The sequence below is a fragment of the Pyxicephalus adspersus genome, chromosome 11 (genome assembly GCF_032062135.1).
Source record: "Pyxicephalus adspersus chromosome 11, UCB_Pads_2.0, whole genome shotgun sequence".
NCBI lineage: Eukaryota > Metazoa > Chordata > Amphibia > Anura > Pyxicephalidae > Pyxicephalus > Pyxicephalus adspersus.
In genome coordinates this window covers 695400-697661 of record NC_092868.1, presented here as the reverse complement: position 1 = coordinate 697661, position 2262 = coordinate 695400, and the positions used below count along the sequence as shown (strand labels likewise).

Sequence of the window (2262 nt, the reverse complement as noted above, 5' to 3'; positions counted from 1 at the left end):
GGGTGGGAGGGGGCTGGGGATCATCACAGACTTACCTTGGTCGTCAAACGCATGAGTTAGCTCATGTCCCATCACCACTCCAATCCCACCGAAATTCAGAGCCCTGCAGAGAAAACATCCAACTCATTACCAGGGGGGCAGAAGAACTGACCATAGAGACCCAGCTGGGGGCAAATCATTACTCATATGGTTTTGTTTGCCCTTACGTTGGAGATGAGCTGGTGTAGAATGGAGACTGAAGGATTCCGGCTGGGAACACAATCTCGTTCTTGGTGGGTGAATAATAGGCGTTGACGGTTGGCGGGGTCATACTCCACCTATAAGAGAACAGAGTGAGTGAAACATGTCAGACCTGGCCAGGAATCGGAGATCTGATAAAGAGTTGTCACCCCAGATCTACCCCCCAATTTTTATTGCACCCCCGCCCCCGATATGGGAATTAGAGACCACCAGAGAGGTGACCTTGACACCCTCATTTCCCAGTTTCCTGTGCCACTTCCACCCTCCTCATTGGACAGCCATCTGCCAGCTCTGCCCAGTGAACCCACCCCTGGTAGTGGCAGTCATGGCACCAACCAGCATAGTTGTCAATATAACAAATATGGCCAAACGCGACATTTATCCTTGCAAGGAAAACCACAGACTTTCCCCGGCATTCCACAAAACTCCGATGACCCCTGAGGGACACTTACTGGTCCTTGTTGGGCGGTTTGCGCAGCTGATCGGAGGTCACTCTGGCCGAGAAGTTATAAAACTTCATGACGTTCTCAAAGTAGAGATCTGGAGTCACGTCGTACTGCGGGAGAGACCAGCAATGTTAATGTGACACCGGACAGAACAAGTTCCAAACAATGCTGATTGGATGATACCCAACACCAAGAGGTGGATCTGCCATACAACCAAGATGGCTGCCTGATGACACCCCCCCCCCCCCCACCCCAGCCACCAATCAGAGTGGAGGTTACGTGGGTCCATGATGGACCCAAAACATCTCGGCCGATAAGGTTCTGTGTTCGGTGTCCCGGCACTGCTCGCGGCCACTCATTACCCTCCATGCAGACATTCCCCACCGCCTTCCACTCACATCATTGAAGACTTTGTCCAGCTCCTTGGGGTCCATGATGAAGCTCGGATAACCAATCATATCGTAGATTGCTTCAGCCTGGAACAAAGAAGGAGAAATGAGGCCGACATGAAGATGTGAGGGGGCAAAATGTTCAGCAAAGCCCCAAATTATCAGATTAGACCACAGAATATCGGCAAAGCCAAACCGGCCAGACATTGGCAGCCCAGAGTTTGGTAAGTGGCACCATAAAGAGATCGGTTATCGGGATTTGTAATGGGGGAGATTCTCACCTTCTCCTTGGCAGCCTTCCTGGTTTCTTCATCCATCCAGGTCAGCGTCTGCAGACTCTCCTCAAAGGCTTTCTTTATACCTTTTATCATCTGCACCGCCTGGGGCAAAAACACAAAATGTATCAGAACATGGTCTGTGACCCGGGGGCGGGACCAGAACCAGCCACTTCCTGTACACAGGAACCGCCACGTCCTGCCGTGGGAGAGATCTGAGCCCAGCTATAAGACGACATGCCAGGATTTCTGGTTCTCCCGCAGATGCTCACCTTCTTGGTGCCGTACATGACTTCCATGAATTTCTCTTCGGCATCCTGGAACCTCTGATCCAGCAGGGAGCTCGTCTTCCGCACCAGATTCCAGATCATGTAATTATTCAGGATCCTGGGGAAGAGAGGAGCCGCCATTGGTTACCTGTGACACCTTCACCAATCAGAGATGTGGGGATCATCAGGCGACCCCCAGAATACGGAGGCCCCCTTTACCGTCTGGTATGGTAACTCCCATAGCATTGTGTGATGGCAAACACCAAACTGCACAACTTCCAATCACAGCAGTGCGAGGCAGCCCGGGGCCCCAATATTCTATACACTGCGCCAATCCTCCACCCAGCGTGACCCCATCACAGACACCCCAACATTCACCGCACACACCCCATTCAAACCAATAGGTTCCATCTTTGGAGGACAGGAGAACCGCCATAGAAGCCTGGAGACTCCATCTTACCTCTTATCTGTGGCATTGATCAGACCGGACACCTCCATCAAATATTCCTTGGCATAGACAACAACCGGCTCAGTCTCATTAATCTCCACCGGGTGAAAGACGGCTCTGAGGAAAGGCATCCAATCCACGATGGGCATCAAATTCTAGAAGGGGAACAACATCATCACTAGAGGGGTCACCATC

At 51.7% G+C, this 2262-nt stretch overlaps 1 protein-coding gene across 1 annotated transcript in view; it reads right to left on the bottom strand.

The window, feature by feature from the left end:
- Positions 1-2262, bottom strand: part of ECE1 (endothelin converting enzyme 1) — a 14346-nt gene that overhangs the window by 4961 nt on the left and 7123 nt on the right. Inside the window, exons 7-13 of the mRNA XM_072426716.1 lie at positions 2080-2222; positions 1533-1737; positions 1357-1455; positions 1085-1162; positions 693-796; positions 207-317; positions 36-103 (exon numbers count right to left, since the gene is read on the bottom strand). Of these exons, the coding sequence (XP_072282817.1) occupies positions 36-103; positions 207-317; positions 693-796; positions 1085-1162; positions 1357-1455; positions 1533-1737; positions 2080-2222 (808 nt within the window). The remainder of the gene's footprint in view (positions 1-35; positions 104-206; positions 318-692; positions 797-1084; positions 1163-1356; positions 1456-1532; positions 1738-2079; positions 2223-2262) is intronic.